Source organism: Struthio camelus, chromosome 7 (assembly GCF_040807025.1).
Source record: "Struthio camelus isolate bStrCam1 chromosome 7, bStrCam1.hap1, whole genome shotgun sequence".
Lineage (NCBI taxonomy): Eukaryota > Metazoa > Chordata > Aves > Struthioniformes > Struthionidae > Struthio > Struthio camelus.
The window spans coordinates 40,407,892-40,420,275 of record NC_090948.1 but is presented as its reverse complement, the minus strand read 5'-3'; the positions used below and the strand labels follow the sequence as shown (position 1 = coordinate 40,420,275).

The 12,384-nt window shown below is 44.0% G+C and overlaps 1 protein-coding gene across 6 annotated transcripts in view; it reads left to right on the top strand.

The window, feature by feature from the left end:
• The window catches only part of MICU1 (mitochondrial calcium uptake 1), a 123,458-nt gene that overhangs the window by 37,256 nt on the left and 73,818 nt on the right, over positions 1-12,384 (top strand). For all 6 annotated transcript variants that reach the window (XM_068951001.1, XM_068951002.1, XM_068950999.1 and 3 more), the window contains 2 exons: positions 4-196; positions 7,755-7,917. In XM_068951001.1, coding sequence (XP_068807102.1) covers positions 4-196; positions 7,755-7,917 — 356 coding nt within the window. The remainder of the gene's footprint in view (positions 1-3; positions 197-7,754; positions 7,918-12,384) is intronic.

Sequence of the window (12,384 nt, the reverse complement as noted above, 5' to 3'; positions counted from 1 at the left end):
CAGGGCCTATGCAGAAGACTCATCGTCCGTAAAGCACGATCCAAGGGCAGAACCAAGTGAGAAGGTGAAGCACCAGGAGGAGGAGGAGGAGGAGGAGAGCAGCAGTGATGACAGCAGGAATGCTGTAGCCTCAGGCAGTGAGGAGGCTCAGCCAGAAGGGAAGAAGAAAAAGCGTTCTGGATTCAGGGACCGTAAGGTATGGAACCCTATCATGTTACACTGCAGCGATTGCACTGCAGTGAAAAAGGGAGGAAAATTTGCAGAACGATTAATCCAAGCGTGTGTTCCAAATGTGGCTTTTGGTCTGTACTTCTCTTATTTTCTAAAGGGACCTAGCTATTTTAGAAACCTACTTTCTTGGCTTGCTACCTGGAGTTTCTTTAGGTAGAAACCTGCTTTTTGGAAAGCGCAGTGCACAGATCCTCTGAAATGGAGACCCCTTATGGCACCTCCAGTTGGAAGTATGAGAAATGGATATCTGGGAAATCAAGGCTCCTACCTTGAGGTCTGTTAGAACAGTGAATGCAAACTAGGGAATAAATGCGATAGTTCTAAAACCATCTTGAGTATCTAGCCTATGTTTGTGTGCAAGTCCATCTATTCGTATGTGTCTACAAACGGGCAGCATGCGCAGAAAGAAGTAGAGGACAAGTATAGAAGGGAGGGTGGTAGGAAAGGAGTAACTATGACTTTTTCCTTTATAATTATTCTATGTACATGTAGTTGTTGGAATACAATGTTTTTCCCTTCTCATCTTAGTTGGTGATGTTTCTCTCTCGAAGCCTATGCCTATTTAATTTTCATATCAGATAAGTTTTCAAGAGGAAGAAAGCTTGAATAATGATTTTTTGTTGTCAACTTGTCACCTACCTTCATTGCCAGATAGTCCTGAGAGCTTTGGGATCTTCAGAATTATCTGACGACTAGTCTGGTACTATCTGTAACTGTTGTTATTACAAGATGTACGATTCGGTCTGATGAAGAGACCTGTAATTGAGAGTTGGCAGACAGCACTTTTTTTTTTTCTTTTTTTTTAACCTGTCTGGATGTTGGTTTTATTGGGCTGTTTGATTTAGTATCTTTGCAGTGCCGAAGAGGAGAATAGGAGTATGTGTTCTTCACGATTTCTTTTCTATATGATTTGCTTCTGATAATTATTTTAAGTTCATATCTCAGAGGCTGCATCTCATTAGTTGTTAAATTGTGAATGGTCGTATATAGTGGCTTAACAGCTTTTCATAAAACCTAAAGAGCTGTTTTGTTTCAAGATGCTGAATCATGTTCTGGTCTTGGTTAGACTAGATGATGCAGCTTGCTTAAATTCCTACTGTCTTATGGTATTTGGAGCTATAGCCTTTGCCTGCTGTGACAATCTGGTGACAATTCAGTGAAGCTGTATTGAAAGATCCTAGGTTGAGATGTTCAGAATTGTTCAGGGAATCTGCATTCTCCATTTTTGTTTTCTTGGCAATTGGGTGTTAGGTACTCTGACAGCATCAGCGAAATTTCAACTGTTGCCAGTACCACTCAAGAAAAGCAGACTTATTTTTTTTCAGTGTCAGCAGATGGAAGCAGGTTGCAAAGAGCAAAGTTATGATGGACCTTTATGCATATTTTCTTTTTTTTTTTTTTTAAACAAAAGAACATTTGTTCATCTAGTTAGTATTAAGACTGGTTTTTTGGGGTTCTTTTGTTTTTTGTCTTACATGGCTGGTTGATTCTGGCTACAGAAGCCAGGGAACGTTTGTTTGCAAGTGAGGACTTCTGTTTTGGGTGCTAGGAGACAGGCCTAAACAGACCAGCGCCTTTCTTCCTGTACTAGGCAGGGAGGAGTGTGCTGAACCTGATATTGGGGTTGCTTTTCCTTCCTTTAGTTCAGGCTGTGACCAGTGGTGTCTCAAGTGCTGGGCTCAGTGTTTGTTGTGTTTGAGCAGATCCGTTGTGGGCTTGGTGTTTAATCAGTGACGGCCCTGGTGAGTAACCTGAGGAGATGGATGTGAATGCTGCCTGCTCTGATGACAGAGGAAGGTGTGCCCCATCTGTGCTCCTGACTCAGAAGTCAGGTGTACTCACAGGATACGCTGCTCCCACAATCAGTCATATGTAGTGGCTAAGGAATTCCTGAGACTTCTAGATATTAAACAAACCCCAAAAAACCCTTTCCAACTTTCCCTATAGTTAATTGAAAAATATATTGGGTTTTCCTTGAGAAAACTGCTTTCAATTAAGCTTAATTCTGCCACTTGTTTGTTATCTCAATGTTGGTTTTAATGAAGCTGATGATGAGTGGTGGAATAATAAATTAAGCATGCTGGTGTTATTTTGGGTAGTGACTCAGCGAAGAGGAAATGGAATATAAATCATTCAGGATCTGGGGGAGCTGGTGCTCGCATCATGGGTGGATGGTTTGAGGGCAGTGCTCTGTTGTCATGTATATGATGTATAGGTCCCGCCTGCATAGGGCAGAAGAGGAAAAGGTTTGAGTACTTTTTGAGTTTGAAGGTTAATGATCACATGCTGCGAGTTGGCTGACATGTCGATTAATTTTCTAAAAGAATTTGGACTGCCTTAACGAGATCTATTTGCAATGGTCGTTAGGTCCTGGCAGGTATGCTGTGTTATGAGTGTTAATTGTGCTGAGACTTCATTTCGGTGTGCATTACGGTAGGAAACCTAATGAAAATGAGTACTAATTTATCTACCCTGTTAGTATGCCCAGGGTGTGCAGTGAAGCCGGACTGCTCGAGGTCCTGTTCTGTCTCACTGTCAGGGAGGCTCTGGCAATGCTCTGGGAGTGGATTGTGATGTTAGTTTAGAGCTGTATTTTCATATATACACTTTTTTTCCTTCCTTCTTCTTTCTTTTAACTTGAGGTTTAACATGGACATGACTATCTCAACTGTAGCTTCAATCCTGTGGAGCAGTAGGGTTTACTTGCTGGTCTTTCTTCTGCAATGTATGCTTGCATTAATACACTTCAAAAGTAGCTTTTACCTTTTGATTGTAAAACATCTTTCTGGAAGGCCCAGATTACACTAAGCTGCGGCTTTCTGCAGCTGGGTGAAAATTGGTGACTGGCCTCCGTTGCACAGAGGACTGGTGATTACTGGGGGAACGCAGCCCTGGGAGTGCACGCTTTCCCAGGGCGATGTTCTGGAGCATTTCCTAGGTAAGAGGGCAGCGTGTCATGGGAGGGGAGTCTGGTTTTTAGGCTGACTTCTTTTTCTAAACAATCGCAGAGTATAGTGGAAAAACCTTACAAACACCCCCTTGCATGTATGTACACACACACACTCACTCACTCACTCACTCACTCTTTCTCTCTCCCCCTGCACTGATAGAAGTGGAGCAAGTGACCTTTGATGTCTATGTTGGAAAGGACCTACCCCGGGGGGTGAGATCAGGGCACCCATATTATTGCTGATTTCCTGTTTTAGCAGCAAGTCTGGAATAAATAAATGGTTTGTAGATCCTCACCCATTCCTTCCTTGATTTGACTTTGTGTTCAATTCAGTCTTGAAATTAGAGGGATGGCCTGCAGCATATTTGTGTGTCAGTTGATGAGATCATGTTAGCAAAATTGAGGTAATTGTGAGTTGAGCTGTGGGCAAAAGAAAAAAATATGGCTGCATTTGCTCATTGCTTTATTGGAGAGTTTGAGGAAGTGTGATCTAATTTGTAGTGAGGACAGCCTACTAGATAGTAAAACTTGTTAAGATTCTACCATTTGCTCCATGTTTTGAGTTATTCAGGACAGTTGTTTCTCAGGCATGTATTTGTTCTTTGGTGTGTATAACTGCTAATTGCTGGAACTTGAAAGAATGCAAATAATAAAAATGAACGGTTGCCTCCCATGAAGCTTTGAGCAGATGCATTACTGCTTTATCATGTTCACTTCAGAATCTGAAACTCAAATCGCGTAACAGACGACACCCATTCCTTGTATCTGAAGGAGTTCAGAGAGACTGTTTTAAACTTAGGGAGTTGCTTGGCTAGTTTAGTTCTAGTTTTGCTAAACATGGCAAACTTTATGTCAAATTTTCTACTTTGCCTGATACTGCTCTGTGGCCTGTTGCAAGATGAAATTGTCAGCTCTCTACCTGCTGCCTTCTTAAATCCTCTTTTTGCAAAGGTGTTTAACTGCTTTTGTTGGAGGAAGGGAAACCTGAAACTGCTCTTACATTTCTTATAAAACCACGGACTGTGTGGGGTCTCTGATGCTCACTGTGCTGCCAGCAGAGGCAGGAGACGCGGTTTTAGCCTGTGACTTTGTTAGGCTTCTGTGGGCTGTGTTACATTGTTTTTGGAGCCAAACTGCCCCTCTCCGTTCTAGAGCTACGTATTTATAGTTGTATCTTCATGGGTGCCTGGCATAGATCCAAGGAAGCTTTTCATTTCATGATGTGCTTGGGCAGAAGGTGAGAGGTGGCAGTCGACCTAGGGAAGGCCCATGCGGTAAGTGGACACTTTGCTTCTGTTGCTGGAAATGATTGTGGTAGGCTTGAGGGTGCCAAGGCGGTCTGAAGAAGGGCTGTTGGAAACCTGCTGTGGCCAAAGTCGAGGCAAAAGGTAGAGTGCTTAACATCGAGCAGGGGTCTGGGTTACATCAAGCTCAAGGTAAGAAAGAAATGGCAGTGAAGTTAGCACTCCAGGAAGGAGGAATCTCGGTGAAGTTGTCCAGGTGTTGTACTGCTAGTTGGAGAGGACCAACTGCAGTGCTCGTATTCCAGAAATGAGAAGAGGAAAAGTGCTAGACAGCAACAGGCCCGTCAGTAGCTTTTTAGCGAGGTCTTAAATCGGAGCTGGAGAGAAGATCAATCGCAGATGTCAAGGTGAACAGGGTAGCACGCGATATGGTTTTACTAGAAGAAAAGTCAAGCTAATATCTCTGGTGCAACAGCTGTGTGGTCGAGTAAAAGTGGTGCAACTTGCCTATGATCTACCTGGGCTGAAGCAAAGGGTTTGATAGTGCCTTGCAAGAAATTGTTCCTCAAGCCTGGAAAATCAAGATTAATATAAAAAGTCTCTGGCAGAGGAGCATTTCAGCTAGAAAGGAACACTAAAGCAGGCTATGTTGAAAGAGATGTTAAGGATGGAGAGGGTTACTAGTTGTGCCCTGGAGTGTCTGCTCTTGGTTCCAGTCCTGGCTTTGGTACTCTGGTTGTACACAGCTCTTGCTCCAAGCAAAGAGCATTTAAGTATGCTTTTGGCTGACTAAGTTAGGTGTTGCTTTGCCACTACTGAGGAGATATAGGAAAGAGTCAGATGTGGGCCTACAATTACAAGTCCAAAGATGGCTTTGACATAACAAGTTACCACCGGTCCGGTGGATGCTTTAAACGAAGTCAGGAGCAACTTTGCAGTTGGGAAGAGCTAGGAAGGGATATGTTGTCACTCACTGTCCATTAGCTAAGCTGCAGCAACTTGTAATTCTGCAATAAAACACCTGCTCTTGATCCAGCGCCTGTATCTTTAGAGGACCTTGTGGACTGAAGCAATAGAAACGGGGTGAAGTTTGGCTCTAAGTGCAAAGGCTAGTGACAAAAGGGACTAGTAGCAAAAATTTTCATGTATGAATCGGCAGGTGGCTGAAGCAGAGAGGCAGCTGAACGTATTGGTTGCTGCAAGGATATCTCTGTGTTCCTGACATGCTTAGGTGTGAAAAAGCTATGGTGATGCGAAGATGTATCGGGGAAAAATAATTCCAGTAATGACAACGTCATACCAGTACCATTGCTAGCACCGGAGTGGGATCTCCTGCTGAGTGTTACTTATCAGCTAGCCGCAGGCAGCTGGAAAGCTGAACTGGAACAAGGGCAGAGGGGAGAGGCTTGGTTTTCCCTAGTTATTTTACTGACCCATCTTCCAGGCAGGAGCAAGTCTTTGGCTTACTTTATCCTAGGAAAGTGAAGACAGAGAGGTTGTTTTCATTTTGATAAATATCAGGGTGGAGAAGTTTTTCACGTTTAAGGACAAGGCTGAAATGGGACCGAAGACATAAATGATCTACAGATGCCTTGGCAGTATCCTTGATCTTGCCTGCTCCTCTCCTAGCAGAACATTTCTTTTTTTTTTTTTTTTTTTTAAATGTGGCTCTTAGCCAGTAGTACTGAAGGTCTTGAGTACATTATGGATTATTAAACATTGTATTTGATAACGTAGAAATAAAAATTAATGAGGAAAGATTTCTGCTCTAAAAAAGAGTAGATTTTGCACTTTTTACCCTGTTTGTGGCCTTATATTGTGAGAGGAACCTCCTGAAGTTCAACAAAGGCAAGTGCAAGGTCCTGCACCTAGGCAGGAATAATCCCATGCACCAGTACAGGCTGGGGGTTGACCTGTTGGAAAGTAGCTCTGCCGAGAAGGACCTGGGAGTGCTGGTGGACAACAAGTTAAACATGAGCCAGCAGTGTGCCCTTGTGGCCAAGAAGGCCAATGGTCTCCTGGGGTGCATTAGGCAGAGTGTTGCCAGCAGGTGGAGGGAGGTGATCCTGCCCCTCTCCTCAGCCCTGGTGAGGCCTCACCTGGAGTACTGTGTCCAGTTCTGGGCTCCCCAGGACAAGAGAGACATGGCCCTCTTGGAGAGAGTCCAGCGGAGGGCTACCAAGATGATTAGAGGGCTGGAGCATCTCTCCTAGGAAGAAAGATTGCAAGAGCTGGGCCTGTTCAGCCTGGAGAAGAGAAGATTGAGAGGCGATCTCATCAACATGTACAAGTATCTGGAGGGGGAGTGTCAAGAGGATGAGGCCAGCCTCTTCTCCGTGGTGCCCAGCAACAGGACAAGAGGCAACGGGCAGAAACTGAACCCCAGGAAGTTCCATCTGAACCTGAGAAAAAACTTCTTCCCTGTGAGGGTGACAGAGCATTGGAACAGGTTGCCCAGAGAGGTGGTGGAATCTCCTTCGCTGGAGAGATTCAAAACCCGTCTGGATGTGATCCTGGGCAATATGCTCTAGGTGACCCTGCTTGAGCAGGGAGGTTGGACTAGATGATCTCCAGAGGTCCCATCCAACCTAAACGATTCTGTGATTCTGTGATTTTTGTTTTTTAAAGCTTTCTCCTCTTTAATGAACTCCAGCTGTCTGTTTTGGGAAAAATAGTTCTAGGTACAAAATAATCTCTGCTGGCAGAGTTAGCAAATGGCAAATTGGTATGGAGAAGAGGACTGAGTGTGGAACATGAGCAGAATTTTGCATAAATGTGATAAAAAAGAGGAAAAAGTGAGGCTGGAGGACTGAGCAACCAGCTGTGGCTCAAAGTAATTTTTTCCAAGCTTCAACCCAAAAGAGAATTTCCTTCTCAGCTCTCCAAGATGGTTTGCTTTCTCTTCATTCGTTCATTAATCATGGCCCTGACCCTTGAAAATAGAATTTGGTTTAAAAATGTTGAAATACTTAAGATTCAGATTCAATGATACTACTTTTTTCATATTTAGGATTCATGTCTAGAAGTGTCTTCAGGGGTTTTGTTCTCCCCCCTCCCCCGCCATCATGAAGAGTATAAACTTATCGATAATAAGGAATCTTAGTGTTTTGCTCTTAATCCCATGACATCAGGAGCTGATACTTCCAATTTTACAGCATAAATGGGAGTTCTGATGCCGTCAGCATTGCTTCCTGTGAGTGTTGTGTTGCTGTTGCACGTACAACTTGGTTGTAATATGGCAAAACCTTCCCTGGACTAGCTATGGCTGCCGAGTTAGATATGGAGGGAGAAACTCTATACATCTAATGCTGATTACATTTTATTTCTAGGTGATGGAATATGAGAACAGGATCAGAGCCTATTCCACGCCAGACAAAATCTTCAGATACTTTGCAACTTTGAAAGTAATCAACGAGCACGGTGAATCGGAGGTTTTTATGACACCGCAGGATTTTGTGAGATCGATAACACCTAATGAGAAACAACCGGAAAGTAAGTGGGGGGTGTGTGTGTGTAGTAATTGGAGAACCTGATGTAGCAAAGAGGAAGAAAAAAAACTACAGTCTCTGCTTACTTGGTCTTTACACTTCCCATCAAAGAATTACATTGTCAGGTATCATCTGTCTTGTTATATTGGCAAATACAGCGCTGAGCACAAAACGGGGGCTTGCTAGCTGATTAGCGCCTGGGGTACTCTAGTGATGAAAATGAGTGTTGTTCTCACCCCATACTTCAAAGCAGCGTGACAATATGCAAAAGGATAACGGAGTGCCACAAGGCAGAGGGCTACCAATGCATCTGAGCAAGAGCCACGCTCGCCCTTCCGAGAGGAGCCTGCAGCGTGTCCATGCTGGTTTGTAACCAGTTGACTCACAGCAGTGCAATGCTGCCAAATAGTGGCAGTAACTCATACCCCCACGTGTTGGTCATGGTACAGTCAGCACTACCTTCTTGGGAATTTTGAATCCAGGATTGTTAGGGCTAGAAAGCACCCCCAGAAGCTGTCTAGTTTATCTCCATACCCCCAAACCAAGATTAACAATATGCCTGAACAACCCTCCCATGCTGCAGTGAAGTGCTGTTCCATCATACTAGACTTCCTTGGTTATGAGCCCTTGAAAAGCAGGCAAGATGATTTTCTTGCATATTTACTACTGATTACTTTAACTTGAAACATTTTAATAACTGCCATAAACCTACGAAAGGAGGATGCTTTGGCAAGGAAGACCTTTGAAATAAAGGGCTGTTGGAAGCCCGATCTGCGTGACTGGTCTGAGCTGCGATGCAGCTGGCCAGGCCAGGACTCGCCTGTCCGGTTGCTGCAATTCCCCTAAGGTTTGGGATGAAACATGGCAACTGTGGCTCCTCTGCGGGGAGGCAAGCAGCAGACCAGAGAGCAGTCACAGACTTCTCTGGTCTGGAAAGCTGCGTCCTGAGCATTTGGGAAGAGGTTGGCGGGAGGATTTTGTGTGTTCTTCTCGTTTGGAGGAGATTGTTATTTGGGATGAGGTGTTGGGATATCAAATTTTGTAGTCTCTCACATTGTATCTCAAAGCACAAAACAGATTTCTGTCAGATTAAAATTCCTCTTCTCTCTTCAAGCATTAATGAAGAACCTCAGCCCCCGAGCGTTACCTTTTTTGAGAGTGGGGTTTATGTATAAACTGTGAAACTTTTGATATTCTATTTGACAGCTGCTAAGTAAATGCCATGTATACTTGTACTCAGAAAACAACATGAAGTGTATACAGGGGGGGAGAAAAAATAATCCTGTTAGTGCTAAAACATGCTTGTGAATCAGAATGAAGATTATTTTTTATCAAGTCCTGAAAATATAGCTATGGTTTTTCATATGAATTACGTGTTCTCATCTTAAGTGCTGGTATATTTTGAGTAACAAACAAGATAATTATTTATAGGTGCTGCAATTGTACGTTAATTTTTTTATCTTCAATATCGAAAGCATCTTGAATTAGTACTTGGAGAAGCAGAGCACCTGGTCAAATTTAGGTCTTCCTATGCAAGTTATTTTTAAGGAGGCTGACAAAAAATAAAAACTGTCCTATCCTTAGTTGTAAGACGTCTGACTGTCTCTTCCGCTTCTGTGCGATATGTGTGCTTGGTACATAGATAATATGTGGAGGAGCGTTCAGAAAACGTGTACTTTGGAGATAAGTGAAGATGAATAATGGGTAATAGTGTGTCAGTCTTATAAGCCACTAACTTGCCATTGTAACCATTATTGTTCTGGCTAGGTGAGCAGCTTAAACAGCCCTGTGAAGCCTGCGTGGCCAGACCTTTAAATGCTTGCCGAGGCTGCTAGTAAGTGGCACGAGGCAGCTTAAGGGTGAAGAAAATAACAGGCACTCTCAGAAAGTGGCACCACATGGAAATTTGGCCTTGGCTTCCCATCAGCAAGCAAAACAGCTCATGTAGGCACCCTTGTGTCTCGTCAAGATAAACTCGCAAACCAACAAACGTTACTGGTGTGGATTTGATTAAAATCAAAAACTTGGTAGGTTGTCCGTTTCTTAGGAGTGCTTTAGACCATGACAGTCGTGGTAAATGGTTTTTAATACATCATGAAGATTAGAAAACATTTAATACTATAGTAGAGCCATACCAGCCATAACCTTGTTCCCAAACGTTTTAAAAGCTGGTAGTAAATTCACCCCCGTTTTCTTTATTAAAACCAGCGGTTACAGAATGACTAAGTCTGCTATCTGCTGGCTGGCTTATTTTTATATTTCACATTCATTTTGTCGTTTTTACTCATCGATGATGATCTAGATCTGGACCTGTGTCCGGTCTGCTCCGTAGACATACGTGGACAGTTAGCACCTGTGGCCCCTGCCTGCTCTCTGAGCTTCAGTAATTCACACTCGGCAGGGAAATGCCGGGGCTCCTTTTCTGCGCCGTCACAACTCAGGTATGCAGCGGCGGAGGGTACGCCCTCCGCCAGGGCTGCCACGTGCCTGGCCCCTGCGTCAGCCTCAGCCCAAACCTGCCTCGGAAACCACCTCAAGGCAGTGGCGTATCCATGCTGTAATCATGCAAGCTAGATCAGGTAATGCTGAACTTAAGTTAAGATGGCTTTCTTTCTGCGGTGGCCCTGGCCTCAAAGATTTTTATGGGTAGTAGTTGGTGGTAAGTCTGTGCTCCAGAGGAGTTCTGGTGGACAGCCTGTGAATTAGTCATCTTGCCGAACACCACTCCACGTGGTGGTTTGCCTAAATTGCAAGGATCATAGGGGCATCGTCACAGGGTGTGCCTAGATTAGTACTCTGGCTGGGCGGTAATAAGCTTTTTGTGCAAATCCCCCAGTTGTCTCCGTTGGCTTCCTGTTCCTGCAGGTTCCCTAAATGGTTTTGCTGTGCGTAAACTCTTCTTTGCCAATACAACAAAATGAGGAGCCCTTCCTCAAATATCCTCTGAGGGGGACACATCCAAAGGCAGCTTTGCTGGGCACTTACTGTGCCTGTGCCACCGGGAGCTGTTGCTGTATGACATCTGGCTCTCTTGGCCTAAAGCTGACTAGTTTGCAGAAAAAGGGGCTCTGAAACGCTGTCAGGACCACTAGATACAGTGCGTGGTTTCTGTGCGTGACTGACCCCTTGCTGAATGTCCGACCTCCGAAAGCCAGAGGCCATCCATATTTGTCCCAGTAGACCCTGAACATCGATTCACTCATTACCTGATTTGCGCAATTTTAAAACGCTCCTGTGAGCACTCCAAGATCTGAGGAGGGCATGGGAGCCTGCAGGTGCTCAAGTCGCCATGTGGCGATTTCAGTAACTTCCCACTAACATTTGTACTGTTTTAAGGAGAGCAAAATACTATGGAATATAAAGTGATAGGGAGTAACAAGGTGTCCAAGCCTCTTATTTGTTAAAATTGCTAGTCTACTGTGAGGTATTTTATGCCTGATTAATTTGTAAAGATTATTACAGGGGAAGGAAGGCTTGATTTATTGTCAGTAAAATCCCAATTTATTTTTAGACTTTTGTTTTGCTAGTTTGAGGAGAATGAGTGCCAATTTGTTAGCTTTTGTAGGTTACTTTCTCTTAATACTTCAGTAAAACCTTCTGCCATAGCCCCGACTTCCGCTTGGGTTACAAACAAGCAGACAAGAAGTGCTTAACCTGACGCACGCTTGCTGAACTTGGACGTATCTGTTAGAATGAGCCAAAAGAGAACACAGTTAAACTTGGTAGCTTCTTTTATTTAAAAAAAGAAGTGTTTCTGTATGTACTATCTGGAAAGTCCAGGTGCCATCAGAAGCGTGGGCAGTGCTATCTGCTCCCTGCAGTCTTGTGTCATTTCTCCTCCCACCGCCTCTTGTACGAGGCTCCGTGAGCAGGGATGGTGTGTTCATCCCTAGAGTTTGTTTGCGCCAACCTGGTCCCAAGAACTACAGAAAATGCTAGGTTCTCGAGTAGTCTGAGGCAGAGGCTGAGGGTTTGAAAAGCCCCATTTCAGATTCTGTGGTTTTTTGAAGGCATCATGGACTTTTGCTGAAAAGTTGAGGTTGTGACATGTCACAGGAGCTGTAACTGGTTCCTATTTTTTTTTTTCTTTTCCTCCCACAAGGCCATTGCTGGCATGTTTTCAATAGTCTAACGCAGTTGATTATAGGTATGAAAATTTCTAATGCCCGTGATGGTCTGAGCAGGGATTCTGCCTTCCCAGTGCTGCTCCCTTTCCATAGTCCTGGTTTGCTGGATTTCTCCAAATTTCTGTTTCTATTCTGTATGGGAAGCAAATTTTGTTTGGACATCCTATACTAAAAAGGAGATGTGACCTACTAAGCCAGTAAGCGGTTTTCTTTGCTTTTGTAATAAAGATTAAAAGAAGAAAAGACTTTGTGTCCCCTGCAGCCTCTGCCCACAGGACAGCTCTGCCCTCTGCGGAGGGGAGCTGCCAAGAACAAAGCTGATGTCTTGTGGCTTGCTCTTTTCA